General features: G+C 44.5%; 1 protein-coding gene across 1 annotated transcript; it reads left to right on the plus strand.

Annotated features, from left to right (window-relative positions):
• Positions 1-3,524: 3,524 nt before the first annotated feature.
• LOC103301410 (zinc finger protein 235-like) lies at positions 3,525-19,304 on the plus strand. Its single transcript, XM_054710923.1, has 5 exons — positions 3,525-3,543; positions 5,221-5,283; positions 10,832-10,958; positions 11,631-11,735; positions 17,073-19,304. Exons 2-5 carry the CDS (start codon positions 5,269-5,271, stop codon positions 19,037-19,039), a joined length of 2,214 nt encoding a protein of 737 aa, XP_054566898.1. The 5' UTR covers positions 3,525-3,543; positions 5,221-5,268; the 3' UTR covers positions 19,040-19,304.
• Positions 19,305-20,383: the final 1,079 nt, after the last annotated feature.

Below are 20,383 nucleotides of genomic sequence, written 5' to 3' on the forward strand. Positions count from 1 at the left end.
GAATGTAAGCTTGAGGGGAGGAGCTTCATTCACTGCCTAACTCAATGTAGGTGCTCAGTACTTTTTGCTAAATGACAAAGTGTGTATTGAAATTTTTATTAAGCTCATTCTCCCCCCACCCCCACCCCCTGCACACAAAAAAAGATGTATTTGGAAGACTGCAAGTAACCTTAATATAATCAAGTATTTGAAACATGGAACATCAAGTAGCATTTCAATCTGAAATGACATGAATTTGGTTATAACCCTGTTAGGATTTATTTCTGTCCTATATGCTATCTTAAGTAGGGATGAACTGAATTTCTTACCATCTGGTTGCTTTTATATACTATCAGTTTAAATTTTAGCTGTGTGTGTGTGTGTGTGCGCGCGCGCGCGCGCGTGTGTGTGCCAGTATGTACATATGTGCACTTTAAGTGACAGTGCAAACTGATAATGTTTCTGGTTAACTTTGCAAAAATGGAACACTGCATTTTACATAATTGAATTTTTACTCCTGCCTGTGTGTTAAGGCAGAATTTTACTGTAATATTTAGAAAATGTCAGAAATGGTTACTAATGAAAAATACTTTCTTAATAAATGTCAAAATTACAGTGTTTGTTTTAAATCTCCATCTTTCCATCAAAGCCCTTTGATCTGACTGGCTTCTGAGTTACAGCCTTTATTCAATTTAACCTCCTTAGGCAGGATCTGTAATGAGTTTGGAGGACATTAATTTTGTCAAGTTTTCCATCCCCATACTTCTCCCACTCACACAAAGAAAGGAAAAATATTGAATTTTAGAAACATTTAATCAAATACATTGATTATGAGGATATGATTGCCTTTTACTTCTTGGTCTCTTCAAGAACAATGTATATTGTTGATGGGAATGAAAAGTATAAGCTTGTTAGAGAAGAGTTAGTCACACAATATATGTCAAATATGTACTCTGGCCAGGTAGCTCAGTTGGTTAGAGTGTCGTCCCCATAAGCCAAGGTTGTGGGCTCAATCCCCTTTCAGGACAAATACAAGAAAGCCAGCTGTCTGGCCAGTATGGCTCAGTGGGTTAGAGTCTCATCCTGTGTCCTGTAATGTCCTGGGTTTGATTCCCAGTCAAGTCATGTACCTTGGTTGCAGATTTGATCCCCAACCCCAGTCGGGTACATGCAGGAGACAACCAATTAATGTTTTTCACATCATGTTTCTCTTTTCCCTTTTTCTCTCCCTTTACTCCCACTTGCTTTAAAAATCAATGGGAAAAATCCTTGGGTGAGCATTTTTTATTTATTTATTTATTTATTTATTTATTTATTTATTTATTCTTGGGTGAGGATTTTTTAAAAAGCAACCAATGAAGGCATAAATAACTGGAACAACAAATCAATATTTCCCTTCCTGGATCTCTAAAATCAATTAAAATTAAAAAAACTTTTAAAAATATCAAATATGCTTACCCATCTGAAAATCATAAAGTAATCTACACTAATAAAAGAGAAATATGCAAATTGACTGTACCTTTGTGATACCCACCAGCCAATCAGGAGTGAGCATGCAAATTAACCCAACAAACATCTATCAGCTTCCTCCTGCTCACCTCCCACTGGGGATGTGCCCGCAACCAAGGCACGTGCCCTTGACCGGAATCGAACCTGGGACCCCTTAGTCCACAGGCTGACGCTCTATCCACTGAGCCAAACTGGTTTCGGCTACTCCTTTTAAAAATATATTAAGCAAAGTATTTGCGGCTGAAAAGATGTCAGATTTGTTTTAAAATTGTACTGTAAGTAAAAAAAAAAATAGTGATAGATTAATGGTAAAACCATATTAACTTGAATTTGGGATAGGAGTATATTGGGTCCATTTTATTATTCTCCTACTTTTGTCTATTTTTGAACTCTTATAATAAAAAGCTACAAAATATATTTTCTTCCTAGGAGATAAATCATGGCTTCCTGGTTTCACTTGTCTTATTTAATCACAAGACACTTTATTTAATATACCAGAGGCCCGGTGCACAAAATTCGTGCATGGTAGGGTCCCTAGGCCTGGCCGGTGATCAGGGCCTATTGGGGCCTTCCGGCTGTTGGCCAGGGCCTCCCTACCCTGGCTGCTGGCTGCCGGGCCTCCCTTTGTTCTTCGACGCCCCCTGGTGGTCAGCACATGTCATAGTGAGTGATCAAACTCCCAGTCTCCCAGTTGAACTCCAGAGGGGACACTTTGCATATTAGCCTTATATATATAGACTAGAGGCCCAGTGCATGAATTCATGCATGGGTGGGTTCCCACTAGGTGGCCTGTAGGGATTGGGCTGAAACCTGCAGTCAAACACTGCCTGCAGTTCCTACCTGCCGCTTCCGCTCATCCTGGCCCCACTGTGCCTGCTGCAGGCTCATACCCAATCAGTCCCAATTGGGAGAGGCTCGTGCTGCTGTAGCAGCACTTGCCAGCCCTGAACCCTGTGTCTGGTGCCCTTCCAGGGGGAGTGGCCTGCGGGATTGGGCTGAAACCAGCTCTCTGACATCCCCTGAGGGGTCCCGGATTGTGAGAGGGCACAGGCCAGGCGGAGGGACCTCACCGGCGCACAATCGAGCCAGGGAGGGTCTGCAGGAGGGCTCCAGGGTGTGTCCCGCCCATCTCAGTCCTGATCGGCTGGACCCCAGCAGTAAGCTAACCTACCAGTCGGAGCATCTGTCCCCTGGTGGTCAGTGCACATCATAGCGAGCTGTTGAGAAGCCTTAACATATCATTAGCATATTACACTTTGATTGGTTGTTTGGTTGTTCTGCCAATCAGTCTATTTGCATATTACCCTTTTATTATTTAGGAGGATATCAGAAGTATGTAATGAAATGTCTGAAGCCAAACCCAAATTAGAAAACAATTCAGGATATTATATATGCACACATCACAATATTTTCTTAAAATTACCTGCAATGGAGCTGCTTTTGTTTGCGGTAACAACTAATTTTTTTTAAAAATTCAAGGTTTTTCTCTATTACAGCCTAATCAATACTTGTATTGCCATTTTGTAAATTCTTAGCATATTTGAATGATTTCATTCAGCAAAACATATCAAGAAATCTTAGCTGCCTTTGGATTAGAGGGGCTAAAGGAATTAAACACTATTCTACACTCCCCCTCCCTCCCTCCACTCCTGGCTTGCACAGTTTGGTCACTGAATGAGTGAGACTTCCTACATTCTTAGCTACCCTCCCACACAGCTGTCATTACCATGTCTTCGCTTTTTTCTTTTATGTGGCCGCATTTTTTAAAATCCACAATTATCTTCTCGTAAGTTTTAAGAAATGAATAAAGCAAAAAGTAATCTAACAGTTAAGCGCCAGATAGGTGACTCAATCGGAATCCCCTCTACTCAAAACAAGCTAACGGGTGGGAAGAGTGGTCCTGCGAGCTGCATTCTGGGAAACGTAGTTCGGGAGTGCGTGAAAACTAGGCGCTTCCTCCTGGGAATTCTGGGAAGTGTAGTTCGGGAACGGTGTGTAGACTGAGGCACTTCCGCTCTAGGAAGGCGAGGTTGGGGCAGAGATTCTCGCAGTTAGGTGAGTTAACTCCGCGTCCGGGCGCTCTCTCCGAACCTTCTTTGCCTTGGTGCGGGGTGAGCAGGCACTTGGTCTTCCCTCCGGAGGAAGGGAAGCCGCGGCCAGCGGCAGAGGGCGGACGTGGAGGCGGCGGCGGTGAGCATCCGCTCAGCTGAGCCTCCCGAGTCGGGGGCGGGCTTGCGTGGTAACTGGAGTTTGAGGGTCTCCCGCTCTCTCTGCTCCCCCAGGTCCTCCCTGCAGGGCCCGCCAGCCAGCTCTGCCTCCTTCTCTCGGTGAAATATTGGGCGAGTTCCTGGATCTCTCCTTGCCTCAGTTTCCTCACGGCAAAAAAAGGGTTACTTCTTTCCAATGGTGTTCTTGTGGGAATTAAGTGAGGTTGTATGTAAGAAGCTTAAAAATAGTGCCTCGTGCATAGTAAAATGTTGGCGGCTAACCATAAATTCGACTGTAATACTCAGAAAGGCGCCCTGTTATTCGGGAGATTCTGTGAGCCCGGGATGGAGCGGAGCTCACTGATGATGCCTGGATGTGGGTTGTTGTTTCTGCACCTGGACCCTTTCTAGCCTCTTGTTTAGGAAGGAGAGTGAGCTTCAGCCGGTCCTGGAGCAAGCCCTCTGTGGAGACAGTCGTGCAATTGGAGAGAAAAATAGTGTTAACAACATGCATCTGAATTGCAAGGCAACAGTCGTGACCTCGGCTTTGCAGAGTGCCTCACCACACGTGCGTCAGGGCCTTAATAAGTGGGCAATGCTGTGTAATGAGCCCGTGTTGTTGATTTAAATGCAACAGGATTTATTAGGCTTAGGTTTTTATTAGTCATTATTTACCTTCTTGCATATGGGAGAAGAAACTTCGTCTAGACTCTTCCAGCTTCATAACATTTGCAAGTAATTATACCTGTTAGGAGAAGAAAATCCGTGGCAATTTAACTGTCATTACTAACAAAAGGAATTATCTGTGAGACAACCAGTCAGAATTAGATTTTTCCAAGGGTAATGATAACTCATGGGACAGAACAATCATCTCTGAATTCTGGGTTTCTTAAAAGAATTTTCTGGAAAGTCACATTCTCATTCTCTCTCTCTCCCTCTCCCTCTCTCTCTCTCTCTCTCTCTCTCTCTCTCTCTCTCTCTCCTCTCTCTCTCTCTCTCTCTCTCTCTCTCTCTCTCTTTGAAAATCACATTCTCAAGGACAGTTTTTTGAATCCTAAACTACTGCTTGTCTTTAGCTGCAAGAAACAGGGAATGCTGGCATTGTTATTATCCCCACTTATAGGTGACTGGAAGGAGGCACAGAGAGACAAATGACTTGCTCAAGATTTACACTGCTGATGAGTAGAAAGTAATACATAGACATGCCAGAATTTGAACCCAGGCATTTTGGCCCCATTAAGTGATACTGCCTGCCTGCTTGCCTTGCATTTCCTCTGATACCCAGGTTCAGGAATACTCTGGAAGCGTCAAGACGCACTTGGGGTAGGACTGTTTTGAGTAATGTTGATGAACAATGGCAGCTGGCTGGGGCCCCCCGGGAAGCTGGAGTCCCGCCCCTTTTCCCACTAAGCTTCGGGGTCACTGCCTCTGCCTAGAGAAGGGGCACCACTTTGTGCTCCTATGAAGTGCCCTGTGGACTGGCAGCATCCCTAACATTCTCTCATGATGTCTTTCCCTTCCCCAGTTTTGCCTTCCCAGAACTCTGCCTTTCCTCAAAAGGAAGAGGAGAAAAATGATCAAGTTCAAGGTGAGTTGGATCTGCCTTTCTGTTTCTTAAAATGACATCTCATTTCACAAGGTCGGACACACATTTCTGCCTGGGAAGGGTAAAAGGGAACCAAAGGCACTTGACAAATTGTTGTATGTCAGGCTCTTGCTTTTTGCTTATTTCCAAACTAGAGGCCCGGTGCACGAAATTTGTGCACTGTGTGTGTGTGTGTGTGTGTGTGTGTGTCCCCTCAGCCCAGCCTGCACCCTCTCCAATCTGGGACCCCTCAGAGGATGTCCGACTGCCGGTTTAGAATCAGGCCTAAACAATCCAGGACTGCTGGCTCCCAATTGCTCGCCTGCCTGCCTTCCTGATTGCCCCTAACCCCTTCTGCCTGCCAGCCTGATCACCCCCTAACCACTCCCCTGCCAGCCTGATTGATGCCTAACTGCTCCCCTGCCAACCTGTTTGTCCCTAACTGCCCTCCCCTGCAGGCCTGGTCACCCCTAACTGCCCTCCCCTGCAGTCCTGGTCACCACTAACTGCCCTTCCCTGCAGGCCTGGTCCCCCTCAACTGCTCTCCGCTGCAGGGCTGGGTCCTCCCCAACTGCCCTTCCCTGCAGGCTCGGTCGCCCCCAACTTCCCTCCTCTGTCAGTTGGTCACCCCTAACTGCCCTCCCTTGCAGCCTGGTCCCTTCCAACTGCCCTCCTCTGCTGGCCATCTTGTGGCAGCCATCTTGTGTGTTGGAGTGATGGTCAATTTGCATATTACTATTTTATTATATAGGATAGAGGCCTGGTGCACGGGTGGGGGCTAGCTGGTTTGCCCTGAAGGGTGTCCCGAATCAGGGTTGGGATTCCCTTGGGGCATGGGCCGGTTGGGTGAGGGGCCTGTGGTGGTTTGCAGGCCAGCCACACCCCCCGGAGACCCAAGTGGATGCCCTGGTATCTGGGATTTATTTATCTTCTATAGTTGAAACTTTGTAACCTTGAGTGGAGCCAAGCCTCCTGCTTGCTCTGTGACTGCAGCCATTTTTGTTGGGATTTATTTATCTTCTATAATTGAAACTTTGTAGCCTTGAGTGGAGGCCAAGGCAGGCCAGGGCTGCGGAAGCTTGGCTTCCTCCTTCGCTGAGGGCAACTCAAGCCTCCTGCTCTCTCCAGCTCCGTGGCTGCCGCCATTTTGTTGGAATTTATTTATCTTCTATAATTGAAACTTTGTAGCTCTTCTTGTTTGAAAACAACTAAAATTCTTTTCTCTGAGTTCAGTATCATCTGGACTTGGTTGCATCAAGCCATACTTTAGACATTTTTTTCCACAAAATGTGAGGCACCATGTATCAGAAAACAGACCCTACAACTTTAAGGAGAGAGAAAAAAATTGAATTCTCAGACTCTCTGTTTGGGAAGAAAGGTTTTATGTTGGGAAACTGTCATTGCAAACAACTTTAAAATGGTAAAATTCATAAAGCACAAAAATAGGGGGGAAATATTAGGTGCAGACGAAAAGAGGCCACATACTAAACCTGACAAGCTCAGGGGAGGCCTGCATGGCAGCCTTAAAAACTCAGAGACTGAAAGTAACCACAAAGGATGGTCTCCCTAAAATTAAGACCTTTTAACTAAAAGCAGTTTATGGCAGGTAGTCTTGTCCTAGGCTAGACTCTTCCCTGACAAAATCTTTACCTTAATTGAGCCTGTCTACTGTCTTTTTGCATCTGCAATAACACACCTTTGCGATGTCAAAGTGATTTCCTTTTTCCGAAGCCCTCAAAGCACAGACTTTAATTCTAAGTTAACCATGTATGCATTATAGTTTCTGTTGTTGTTTTGTTGTTGTTTTTTTCATTGACATGTTAGCATATTTTACCAAGAAGTATATCCTTGGTCTAGCACCACCAGGGACTTGCCAGACCTTTATTCTGTGGAATAGCTGTGTGAGGATATAGATGGTCTTGTTCGCATTTTATTTTTATTGATTGATTTTAGAGAGAGAAGGGGAGAGAGAAAACATCAATTTGTTGTTCCACTTATTTATGCATTCATTGGTTGATTCTTGTGTCTGCCCCGATTGGGGATTGAACCTGCAACCATAGTGTAGGGGGGAGGTAGGAGGGGGGGGAGGACTTTAACCAACTGAGCTGCCTGGCCAGGGCTTGTTCGTATTTTAACATAAACACATTTGTGAACATTCACATGCCTACTGAAGTCCACTCAGACCCCAGCTGACACCTGTTAACCTAAAAATAAAAGGCCAAAGTGAGAGGCAACAAACTTACATTTGAGATCCCAAAGGAATAGGTATTGGGGGAGCAGAGATTCAGGCAGAATCCCAAATATTGTTCCCATTAGGGGACCAAGGGAAGGGGTGTTTATGAGAAAGGACGGGGAGTAATTACATGAATAGAAGGAAGGAATTTCTATGGGTGTTAATAAGCTAAGGATAGATTTCTATAGGTGCAGATAGGATAACGCAGTGCTGCTAATTCTAAGGAATGTCTGGGCTGGCCAGTTAGTTCAGGTGGTGAGAGTGTAGTCCCGATACACTGAGGTTTTGAGTTCAGTCCCTAGTCGGGGCACATATGGGAAGCAGCTAATGAATGTATAAATAAGTGGAACAACAAAGCAATGTTTCTCTCTCTCAAATCAATAAAAATGAAGAATGTCTGCTTTCCTGCTAGCTTTGCAAACAGTTGTTTGAGATGCAATGCTGCGCGTGGCCCAGTGCAAAGGTTACTTTGCCTAGCTGTGACGTTCCAAAGGCTTGAGAAGTAAAACTTGCAAAGCAGTTCCTCTGGATGGCTGCTCCGATTCCATTCTGAAGTGGATCTGTTTAAATTCTCTTTACACTCTAAAGGTTCAGTCACCTGAGCCAGGAGTTTCAGGAATCCAAGTAAGGTAAATGGAGAGACCCAGACAAAATGAGACTGCTTTATTGAGGGGCCCGAGGCCACGCTGCGTGTAAACCTGGCATGCCTGGTGGATGAAGGTCTCCAAAAGTAACATTGCCCCTCCCTTGGGGCAGCTTTCTTAGCACCTGTCTCTTCCCCACGTGTCAACGGGTTGTTCAGTACATAGATGCTCTGACTACAGTCACATGAAACACAGAGATGAGCAAAGTCTTCAGATAAGTAATTTTAATTTCCACAAAGGAAAATGCCATGGGCCAGCTGGAGTATCTCAGTTGGTTGAGCATCGTCCTGTGCACCGGTTTGATTCCAGGTCAGGGCACGTGCCCAGTTTACAGGTTCGATCCCTGGTCAGGGCATGTACGGAAGGCAAGCAGTAAATGCTTCTCACGTTGTTGTTTCTCTCTCTCTCTCCATCTCCAGTCCTCTTCTCCCTCTCCCTCTCTCTCCATTCCTTTCTCTAAGCACGTTCTCAGGTGAGGATTGGAAAAGAATAAAAGCCCGGCCAGTGTGGCTCAGTGGTTGAGCATTGACCCATGCATGAGGAGGTCACCCCATGAACCAGGAGGTCACAGTTCGATTCCCTGTCAGGGCACATGCCTGGGTTGTAGGATCCATCCCCAATAGGGGCTGTGCAGGAGGCAGCCGATCGATTTTCTCTCTCATCAATGTTTCTATCACTCTCCCCTCTCCCTTCCTCTCTGAAATCAATTTTTGAAAATATGAAGAAAAAGAAAAACGATATACACAAAGTTATGAGACAAATAGGAGTGGGGGGTGAAGCTGAGGATTTATAAATGCAAGAAAAAGGCTTAATATTCGCAATAGGAATCTTCCTCATGCATGAGGATATGAGCAAATGAAATGAACAGGCAATATGTAAAAAAATATCCAAAGATGTGCTTTTTTTTTTTTTTTTTTTTAATTGATTTCAGAGAGGAAGGGAGAGATAGAAACATCAATGATGAGAGAGAATCATTGACTGGCTGCCTCCTGCATGCCCCCCCTCACTGGGGATTGAGCCCACAACCCGGCATGTGCCCTTGACGAATTGAACCCAGGACCCTTCATTCCACAGGCTGATGCTTTATCCACTGAGTCAAACCAGCTAGCGCCAAAGATAATCTTCTTAAAAAGTTAAATAAATGCAAATTTTAAAAAACTGTTTTTGTCATTTACTGAATTACCCAAGATTTAAAAAATAAGGTTGAGTTTTGGCTGGAGTATGGAGAATCAGAGCACTTTTAATCTCTCACAGGAAAAGTTAATTGGGATAATTGAGGACGCCTGCTTTAACTAGTTGCACTAGGGCTTATACTAGCAAAACAAAGGTGCAAATTTTTTGGCAACACAATGGCCACTTGTTGGAACTTATCCTAAGGGAAGACCAGACCAGCTGGCTGAGATCTATGTAAAAATACGTTGTGTGCAGCATTATCAATCATTTAAAAGTTTAAATTACTGCATTATTTCGTTATTTGGCATGGTTAAGCATATTCTAGATCATCACTTTGATGAAACACCTGGCAGCCCTGACTACTGAGAGTAATAATGGTGGTGGCTGGCGTTTATCGTGAACTTCCTGTGTCAGGCACCGTCCTACATCCTGTACGTGTTCTCACCGAACCCTTCCCCGTGCCCTGCGATGGCCCGTCACACACGCGGAACGGAGGCAGAGACGTTAGGTGACTGGCCCAGGGTGGCAGAGCTAGTGGTGGACGGAGCCGTGGCGTGTGAACCGAGGCAGTCCGTCTCCGGAGCCTGTGCCCTTAACCTTGCCAGGAATGCCGCTGCAGTTGGCAGACACAGCATGTTCCCGAGGACAGAATGGATTACACACCTGCTCCTAGGGGTCCTGGAAGCCTGTGCGACTGGCAGACGTTGACGAAATAGTGGTACTGCCCAGGGAGGGAAGGAGAGAGGCACGGTTACGTGCTGTGGAGTCTAAATTAACTCCGTTTCGTACAGTATCTGGCACTGTCCGTCTAATTGTAAGACATGTGCATGCCATGATTTAACAGTGACTGTTCTAGAGGCTTATTTATTTATTTATTATGAGAGAGAGAGAGAGAGAGAGAGAAACATCAACTTGCTGTTCCACTTCTTTTTTTTTTTTTTAAATATATTTTATTGATTTTTTACAGAGAGGAAGGGAGAGGGATAGAGAGTTAGAAACATCGATGAGAGAGAAACATCAATCAGCTGCCTCCTGCACACCTCCCTACTGGGGATGTGCCTGCAACCAAGGTACATGCCCTTGACCGGAATCGAACCTGGGAACCTTCAGTCCGCAGACCGACGCTCTATCCACTGAGCCAAACCGGTTTCGGCTGTTCCACTCCTTTATGCACTCCTCATTGGTTGATTCTTGTATGTGCCTTGACCAGGGATTGAACCTGCAACCTTGGCTTTTTGGGACGATGCTCTAACCAACGGAGCTACCCAGCCCGGGCTCTAGAGGCTTCATTTAATGACACAAAGGGCACCGTGTTAAATGTGCACAAGATTTTTTCATGTTTCTCTGAGTTTCTTCCTCTCCCTCCCTTTATGGTGTGATTGTGGAAGGGGAGGAGGAGAAACTCTACTAAAACGAGGTATTCGGGTCCCTTAGAGGCACCTTCTCAGGGCTGCCCTCCTCCCAGATGTGAAACAGAGGTTCCATGTGTTCGGTGCTGTAGGAGCCGGTGACGTTCAAGGACGTGGCTGTGGTCTTCACGGAGGAGGAGCTGGGGCTGCTGGACCCGTCCCAGAGGAAGCTGTACCGAGACGTGACCCTGGAGAACTTCCGGAACCTGGTCTCAGTGGGTGAGGACGGTGCCCTCTGTAACGTGGCTTCGTCCGTTGAGCTGGTTTCTCAGTGACACGGTTGCCATTGGGCCAGATAATTACGGTGGGGCTGTCCTGTGCTTTTTAGGAGGTTTGCTGGCATCCCTGGCCTCTGCCCACTGCTCCAAGGCTTCAGGACCCCGTAGAGACCAGTTTTCCAGTCCATTTGGAACGTAGGGACAAGAGGTTTCTAGTCTGTTCCAAGGCAAACACTTGTCTTTTGTAAATTAACTGTAAATGAACAGTTGAGCTTGTCTGTACCTGGCTCCTTATTTCACATATCTTTTTTTTAATCCTTACCAGAGGACATGTTTTTATTGATTTTAGAGAGAGAAGAAGCAAGAGGGAGAGAGGAGAGAAACGTCGGTTGCACCCTCCCCACCCCCGTATGCACAATCTTGGTAATGCCCTGACCGAGAATCGAACCCGTACAGGACGACGCTCCACCGGCCAGGGCTCGTATATCTTTTATTAAACCTGTGGGTCATGACCCATTGGTGAGTCATGAAATTATTTTAGTAAGTTGCATCAAAATGTTTGATAAACACTGTTTTGGAGGAGGGATAGAGCCCTCTATCATAGGATTGGAACCCCAGTTTTTTTTGGTGCTTTTTACCTTTAATATCCCACTTAGATCTTGTCTTTTCACAGGGCACCTGTCCTCTAAACCAGATGTGATATCCCAGTTGGAGAGAGAGGAGAAGCTTTGGACGATGGAGATACAAACTCAAAGAGGCGGGCATTCAGCGGAGAACTGTGCAGCCAGAGTCCTTGCAGGTAAGAGCCCGTTATTCTGTCTCTCTTCTGGGTGATCCGTTCTCCACACAGCGACCTCAGAGACCCTCTGAAAACACCAGTCACACACCCTGGCCAGGTAGCTCAGTTGGTTAGAGCATCGTCCGGAAACACCAAGGTCACAGGTTCAATCCCAGGTCCGGGCATATATAAGAATCAGCCAATGAATGCCTAAAGGAGTGGAAAACAGATTGATGTCTCTCTCTCTCTCTCTCTCTCAATAAATAAAAAACAGACAAACATCAATCACATCATGTCTCTCCTCTGCTTCACAACCTCCACTGGCTTTCCATTTCCCTCAGAACAAGACCCAAAGTATTTAAGGGGCAGGGAGGCCCTGTAGTGTCGGCCCGTTCACCTGGCTGTACCACTGTGCATTTTTCTCCTTCCATTTCCCTCCCTTGATGCTGCCGGCTTTGCTTGTTCCTAACATTTGGCGATTATGCTTCTGCATCAGGACCTCTTACTTTCTTTCCTCTGGCTGGAACACTGCTTTCCCATAAACCCCAACCACTCTTACTCCTTCACGTCTCTGCTCAGAAGTCATTTCATCCAAGTCCCGTGACTGCTCCACTGGCCGTGCCCCACCCTGGCCGGTGTGACTCGTATTTGGTTGAGTGTCATCCTGCCAGTTCGATTCCCAGTCAGGGCACATACCCCAGTTGTTGGCTCGATCCCCAGACTGGGAAGCAACCTCTTGATGTTTCTCACAACGATGTTTCTCTCTCTCCCTCTCCCTTCCTGTATCTCAAATCAATAAAAAAATATTTTAAAAGTAAAATAAAGCCCTGACCGGTTTGGCTCAGTGGGTAGAGCATCGGCCTGCGGACTGAAGGGTCCCAGGTTCGATTTCAGTCAAAGGCATGTACCTTGGTTGTGGGCACATCCCCCAGTAGGGAGTGTGCAAGAGGCAGCTGATCGATGTTTCTAACTCTGTATCCCTCTCCCTTCCTCTCTGTATAAAATCAATAAAATAGGTTATATATATATATATAAAAAAAAAAGTAAAATAAAATACTGTCTTCCCTTTATTATCCACATCTTTAACTCGCATTAATTTGAGTTTAAGCATTAAAACACTACTAGACGTGTGTGTGTGTGTGTATTGTGGTAAAATATACATAAAATAAAATTTATCATTTTAACCTTTTTAAGTGTACAGTTCAATAGTATTAAGTACATTGATATTGTTATGCAGCCATCAGTGCTATTCATCTCCAGAACTTTTTCCCAAATTGAATCTCTGTATTCATTAAACAGTGACTTCCCATTCTCCCTTCTCCCCAGTCTCAGTAACCACTGGTCTACTTTCTGTCTGTCTGTATATATTTGACTGTCCGATGTACCTCATTATAAGTGGAATCATACAGTAGTTGTACTTTTTTTGTTTTGTTCCACCCATCCATGCATTCATTGCCTGCTTCTTGTATGTGCCCTAACCAGGGATTGAACCTGCGACCTTGGTGTATCAGATGGCGTTCTAACCAACTGAGCTACCTGGCCAGGGCTAGTATTTGTGCTACTTTTGGGTCTAGTTTATTTCATTTAGTGTAACATCTTCAGTATTGTAATATCATATTGTAGCATGTGTCTGAATTTCTTTTTTAAGGCTAAATAATATTGTATTGAATGCATATTCCACATTTTTTTTTTCATCCATTGATGGACATTTGGGTTTGTCTAATACTCAGTTCCCAAGTATTTTATTCTTCTTGATGCTGTTGTAAATGGAATTGTTTTAATTTCCTTCTGGTTATTATGAATGCTGCTGCTGTAAATAAGGGTGTACAGATATCTGCTCAAATTCCTGCTTTCCTTTCTTTTGTGTATATACCCGTAGTATTGCTGGGTCATATGGTAATTCTGTTTTTAATTTTTGAGGAACCTCCATACTGTTTTCCACAGTAGGTGTAGGACTTACCTTCCCACCAGCGATGCACAAGGGTTCCAATTTGCCGCATCCTCACCAATACTGGTCTCTCCCTCCCCCATCGCCTTGTTGTATATAGTAGCCATCTTAATGGGTATGAAGTGGTAACTCATTGTTTTGTTTTTCATTTCTTTAATGATTAGTGATGTTGAGCATCTTTTCATGTACCTATTGGTCATTTGTACATCTTTAGGGAAATGTCTATTCAAGTCTGGTGCTCATTTTTTTCTAATTACAATTTACATGCAATATTATTTTGTATTAGTTTCAGGTGTACGGCATGGTGGTCAGACAATCATACATTTCACAAAGAATTCCCCCATATATTTTGCTCATTGTTGAATCAATTTTTAAAATTTTTTTTTTTACTTTTTATTATTTTTAAAATATATCTTTATTGATTTCAGGGAGGAAGGGAGAGGGAGAGAGAGAAACATCAATGATGAGAGAGAATCATTCATCAGTTGCCTCCTGCACGCCCCCCACTGGGAATCAAGCCCGCAACCTGGGCATGTGCCCTGACTGGGAATTGAACCATGAGCTCCTGGTTCATAGGTCCACACTCAACCACTGAGCCATGCCTGCCAGGTGAGTTTTATAGTTTTAGCTCTTATGTTTAGGTCTTTGATGCATTTTGTGCTAATATTTGCTTTTTAAAAAAAATATATTTTTATTGATTTCAGAGAGGGAGAGGGAGAGATAGAAACATCAATGATGAGAATCACTGATTGGCTGCCTCCTGCACGGCCCCCACTGGGAACCAAACCTACAACCTGGGCATGTGCCCTTGACTGGAATCGAACCCGGGACCCTTCAGTTTGCAGGCTGCCACTCTATCCACTGAGCCAAACCAGCAAGGGCTGAGTTGTATGTAGTGTAAGGAAGGGTCCAACTTCATTTTTTTTTTTAAATATATTTTTATTTCAGAGGAAGGGAGAGGGAGAGAGACATCAATGATGAGAGAGAATCTTTGATTGGCTGCCTCCTCCACACCCCCCGTTGGGGATCAAGCACACAACCTGGCATATGCCCTCACCAGGAATTGAATCGTGACCTCTGGGTTCATAGGTCACCACTCAACCACTGAGCCATGCAGGCTGGGCCCTGTAAATTATTCATTTCAGTTAGTGTATCCTTCATTTCTGACTGGTGCTTTTTTATGCTGTTGAGGTTCTCACTAGGGTTTTGAATTCTGCATCTAGTAGATTGCTTGTTTCATTCTCTTTCTGGAGTTCTAGTCTGTTCCTTCATTTGGGACATGTTGCTTTGTCTCCTCATTTTGGCAGCCTTCCTGTCTGTTTCTATGTATTAGATAGAGCTGCTCTGTTCACCTCACTTGGTTGAGTGGCCTGTGTATTAGGTGTTCTGTAGAGTCCAATGGAGCAGCGGCCTCAATTGCCCACGGTAGGCCCTTGAGGTGTGCCCACCATGTGGGCTGTATACACCTTCCTCTTGTAGTTGAGTCTTGATTACTATTGGCACATCAGTGGGAGGGGTTTACCCCCAGGCTGATCAGCTGCAAAGACTGGCTGCAACCACTGATCTCTGTACCTCCGACCTCAGATCTCCAAGGAGTATCAGCTATGCAGGGATCCACCCATAGATGGACTTGCCTCAGCAGGGATCTTGTGCCCGCCACGCCGCGTCAGCCCCTTGAGTGTGTTGCTTGTGGAGGTGGTTGAGTGGGGATGCATGCCCTTCCTACCAGTCTCGATGTGGCTGCTTCTTTAATTGCCTTGTTGTCGTACTTCCATTCAGCCAGATTTCAGGTGGTTCTGAATGATGGTTGTTCTGTAGTTTAAATTTTGATGTGGTTGTGGGAGGGGGTGAGTACAGCATTTATCTGTGCCACCATCTTGATTGGAAGTCATACACACTGTTTTTTATACCATATTTTTACTGTACCTTGTCTATTTTTAGATATACATATACTTACCATCATACCTAATAAAATGGTAATATGCAAATTACCATCACTCTGCTACGCCCACGATTGGGCCGGCTGGAGGCGCGGGGGGCGGGACTCAGGGTGGCCGATTGGCTGGCGGTAGGAGCGGGTGGTGGAACTCGGGGGGGTGGCTTAAACAGCCGGCACTGCTTAGGCTGGCGCTGTGGAAGACGCTGGTGGCGGAACTCGGGGTGGCCGATTGCGTGGCTGCCGGCACCAGTTTTCCGCCAGCAGCAGTTTTCCTCTGGCCACCTGCCTGAGCCCAATCGGAGCGCCTCCCGATTGGAGTTCCTCTCGGGGTGGCCGATCGATCGTGCTGGCGGGAGGCGCTCTGATCAGCGGGTGGCCAGAGGAAAACTGGTGCTGGCAGCCAGGTGAAGGAAAAGTCTATTGCACGAAACTTCGTGCAACGGGCTCCTAGTTGTATTATAATCACCTACACTATTTAGTATAAGAACATGCTGTGCAGGTTAGCTGCCTAGGAGCAATAGGCTATACCATACAGCCTAGCTAGATTTCTGTAAGTGCACTCGATGATGTTTGTATAATGACATACCCATATCTCAAATATATCCCTTTAAGTGTGTGTGTCTTGGAGACCTGTGTTGTGTATAAATGTCCCTTTAAGTACTCTTTTAGTAGCAAGTCACAAATCCATTATCATTTAGTTCAAAATGCCCTTTATAATGTCTCTTTGTTTTGTGGTGTAGTTTATTTAGTAGTGTGTTAATTCTGATTTAATTCAGTTGTGGTTAGAACATGACTTGTATGACTTGAGTCCTTTTGCAATTGTTACAACTTCTTTCATGACCCAGAATATGGTATCTTTTGGAATAGGTTCCATGTGCACCTGAAGAGTGTTTTCTGATGTTGGTTGATAGTATTGTTCAAGTTTTCTATATTTTCATTCATTTTCTACTTATTTTGCTAGTTATTGAGAAAGTAAATTTGAACACCAATTCCAGGTGTGCAAGTTGTACAGTGAAGGGCTGTCATTGAGGCATATATTTAGCCGATTTATGCAGATACTACTATGAATCAGTAGCTATAGCTGAAGAAGAGGAGACTTTTAATTTACTATTTTTATAGGCAATAAAGTCAGGTTCTCCTTTTCTAAAAACTTCCTGGGATGTTTTAATGTTGCTCTGCAGCTGGCTGATATCTACCTCCTACCCTATTAGACCTGTAGTTCTAAATGTATCTCATCAATGCTCAGCCAGAGGTGGTACCAAATTTAATAGCATTTTAAGTGTGGCTTTTTCTCAATTGGATGCTCTCTTGTTTGCTTTGACCATTTTCAGAAACCTCACAGTTATTTTTGCTGATCTTGTTTTTTTATATTTCAATGAGGGAGCAAGGACTTGGTGCTTCCTAGCCCGCTTTCTTGCTGATGTCACTCTGTCCTTGATTCTTTCAGGAGGCAGGAATGAAAATGAGATGGAGACTCTTGATGAAGCAGGAGTCAGGTGCCTTTCTTTGGGAGAGCTTTCGTGCTGGCAAATCGGGAGGCATGTTGTGAGTAAATTAAGGAAAAGTCAAGTCTCCATGCTACATATTCAAGAAAAGACTTCTCAGTTCCCCAAACAACATAATTCCCCTGGTCAGGTGGGGGCAGAAGTCTCCATTCAGGAAGACAGCTGCATAATGAGTCTTATAGAGAATCATTCCAGTATTAATGAAAGTCAGGCATTTACAGCAGGGAGAGATCAGGATTCTTGGAGTAACATATATCTGAACGAGACACAGAATTATCAGAGAAGTTGTAAGCAGATGCCAATGAAAAACAAGTTATGTATATTTGCTCCATGTGCTAACATCTTCAGTTGTAATTCACACCACCATGATGATGATATAGTACACAAAAGAGAGAAAGCTCACAGCAACGAAGATGGTGGTGAAGACATCTCAAATGTATCATCTCTTGCCCAGCTCAGTATAATCCACACGGGACAGAAGACCTACCCGTGTAGTGAATGTGAAAAAGTATTCAGTGATAGCTCCAGACTTGAAGTTCATCAGCAGGCACACTTGGCAAAGAAGTCCCTTAACTGTAGTACACGTGAGGATACCAGCTATAGCTCAGCCATTCCCCTTCAACAATATGTTCACGCAAGAAAAAAACGCTATTGGTGTCATGAGTGTGGGAAGTGTTTTAGTCAGAGCTCAAATCTGCAAACTCATCAGAGAGTCCACACGGGGGAGAAACCCTATTCGTGCGTAGAGTGTGGGAAGAGCTTTAATCAGACCTCACATCTTTATGCTCACTTGCCTATTCACACCGGAGAGAAGCCCTATAGATGTGAAAGCTGTGGGAAGGGCTTCAGTCGTAGCACAGATCTTAATATTCACTGCAGAGTCCACACTGGAGAGAAACCTTACAAATGCGAGATATGCGGAAAGGGCTTCACACAAAGATCACATCTTCAGGCCCACGAAAGAATCCACACCGGAGAGAAACCATATAAATGTGCAGACTGTGGTAAGCGCTTTAGTTGTAGTTCAAATCTTCATACCCATCAGAGAGTCCACACGGAGGAGAAACCGTACAGATGCGATGAGTGTGGGAAGTGCTTCAGTTTGAGCTTCAATCTTCACAGTCACCAACGAGTCCACACGGGAGAGAAACCATATAAATGCGGAGAGTGTGGAAAAGGTTTTAGTTCGGCCTCAAGTTTCCAGAGCCATCAGAGGGTTCACACAGGAGAGAAACCGTTTCGATGCAATGTGTGTGGGAAAGGCTTCAGTCAGAGTTCGTATTTTCAAGCCCATCAGAGAGTCCACACTGGAGAAAAACCCTACAAATGTGAGGTGTGTGGGAAGCGCTTCAATTGGAGTTTGAATCTTCACAATCATCAGAGAGTCCACACAGGAGAGAAACCCTATAAATGTGACGAGTGTGGGAAGGGCTTCAGTCAGGCTTCAAATCTTCAAGCCCATCAGAGTGTCCACACTGGGGAGAAACCATTCAAATGTGAAGCATGTCAGAAGCGATTCAGCCAATCTTCACATCTTCAAGCCCATCAGAGAGTCCACACTGGAGAGAAACCATATAAATGTGACACCTGTGGGAAGGCCTTCAGCCAGAGGTCCAATCTTCAAGTCCATCAGATAATCCACACTGGGGAGAAGCCGTTTAAGTGTGAGCAGTGTGGGAAGGAATTCAGTTGGAGTGCTGGGCTCAGCGCTCACCAGAGGGTCCACACGGGAGAGAAACCCTATACGTGTCAGCAGTGTGGGAAGGGCTTCAGCCAGGCCTCACATTTCCACACACATCAGAGGGTCCACACTGGAGAGAGACCTTACATATGTGATGTATGTTGTAAGGGCTTCAGCCAGAGGTCCCATCTTGTATATCATCAGAGAATCCACACTGCAGGGGACCTGTAGGAATGCGAGGTGTGACATGGCCTTTAGTTGGAGTTCACGTCTTGAGCCCCATTAGAGAGTCTGTGCTGGTGCATGTGGAAAGCTCCTTCAGAACTCAGAAGCTTCGAGGAATGGCCTCAGCAAAGCAGCTCTATAAAACAGCTCAGTTGGGGGATGAGTTCTTTATAAACATCAGATTTCACGCGAGAGAAAACTGGTTTTATGAAATGGTAAATGGTTACACCAGAGTTTTCAATGTCCCAGCTCCAAAGAACACAACAGAAGGAGCTTCCACTTCATTAGAGTCGCCCAGAAGAGAGGGCGTAGGAATGGAGATGATGTGCGGCGCTCGAACAAAAGTATATTTGGCAGATTTGACGGACAAATAAAATTTAAGTCAACTACAATGTAACCTCATGTAATAGAGGTGTTTTTCACCACTACCAGTATGTCTCCCTTGTAGAACTGCTTGGCTTGTACTAGGTGCCCATCAATTACTGAACAAAGTAGAGAAAACCACTATAATTAGGACAGGTATTTGAAAATTCTAGTCAGTTCCCTACCTTAAATTCATAACAGCATATGCAGAAAGAATCATGTAATGCTGCCATCCACAATAATACAAATTAATTTCAACAAGACTTCGGAATGGCTCCCATCCCCCATTCAGCCTCAGTTTTTTGTACAGTGTATTATCTGTGTGTACAGTATAATACTTAATCATTAGTTTGTATTTTATAGACTAAAAAGTACTGGTTTTTATTAATCTAATAACATGATACTGAATTTACACAATTAGAAATTTTGAACCCTAATTCATTAGGGTACGGTTTTTCTGTAACTCTCTGAAAATGTTAAAAATAGTTACTCATGACAAAAGGTTTTAGTAAACTTGAATTGTGAATAATTGGTTTCTTCTCATTTTCATGCAAACTTAGGTCAACGTACCTATGCATGGTTCTTCATCCATCCCGACCTTTAAGCAGGGGCCCTGGCAGATTTCATGGACCTCGTTTTGTCACATTCCACCCTCATTCTTCCTGCTAAAATGGGGAGGGGGACGCAGGATAAGAAAGTTTTTAAATTTTTATTGAAATTTCACTAACAATTTAGGTAAATTTTCATTTTCACAGCATTCTGTGTTCAATGCTTTCTCTTGGTAGAAGTGGACAACATTAGCTGGTCTACATGTATCAAAATACACTTCAACCCAGCAACCCTAGGTTTTGCTTAGGAGACTATAGAAAAAAGTTAGATAGTACACAAAGATGTTTATATTGACTTCAATAAAAGGAAATAAGTATCAATAATTTTTAAATTTTGTTTGAATATTATACAGCCACAAGGTGTGATGGTGGTCTCCTC

This window comes from Eptesicus fuscus, chromosome 21, assembly GCF_027574615.1.
Source record: "Eptesicus fuscus isolate TK198812 chromosome 21, DD_ASM_mEF_20220401, whole genome shotgun sequence".
In the NCBI taxonomy this organism is placed as follows: domain Eukaryota; kingdom Metazoa; phylum Chordata; class Mammalia; order Chiroptera; family Vespertilionidae; genus Eptesicus; species Eptesicus fuscus.